The sequence below is a fragment of the Phaethon lepturus genome, unplaced genomic scaffold (assembly GCF_000687285.1).
Source record: "Phaethon lepturus isolate BGI_N335 unplaced genomic scaffold, ASM68728v1 scaffold41192, whole genome shotgun sequence".
Lineage (NCBI taxonomy): Eukaryota > Metazoa > Chordata > Aves > Phaethontiformes > Phaethontidae > Phaethon > Phaethon lepturus.
This window is the reverse complement of record NW_010524863.1, coordinates 15751-15988: the sequence shown is the minus strand read 5'-3', so window position 1 is coordinate 15988 and position 238 is coordinate 15751. Positions and strand designations below refer to the sequence as shown.

The following is a 238-nucleotide window of genomic DNA, read 5'->3' as shown; positions in this document are numbered from 1 at the left end:
CCTTATGCCGGCTGCGGGCCGCCAGCGTGAGCCCGTGCGGCGCGGAAGGTACGTGCTGCTTACCACTAACCTTGCTTCTCTCTGCAGGGGAACTGGGATACTTCTGGCAGTGAACTGAGTGAAGGGGAGTTGGAAAAACAGAGGAGGACTCTTTTGGAACAACTGGATGAAGATCAATAAGAACATTATTTATACCAAATATGTTTACATTGTGGCATAATAAAAGAAACCAATGTCT

The 238-nt window shown here is 47.9% G+C and overlaps 1 protein-coding gene across 1 annotated transcript in view; it reads left to right on the top strand.

Annotated features, from left to right (window-relative positions):
• PRPF40A (PRP40 pre-mRNA processing factor 40 homolog A (S. cerevisiae)) overlaps nt 1-238 on the top strand; it is a 24170-nt gene extending 23932 nt beyond the window's left edge. The window contains exon 25 of the mRNA XM_010282576.1: nt 88-238. Within this exon, the coding sequence (XP_010280878.1) occupies nt 88-180 (93 nt within the window). The 3' untranslated portion in view covers nt 181-238. The remainder of the gene's footprint in view (nt 1-87) is intronic.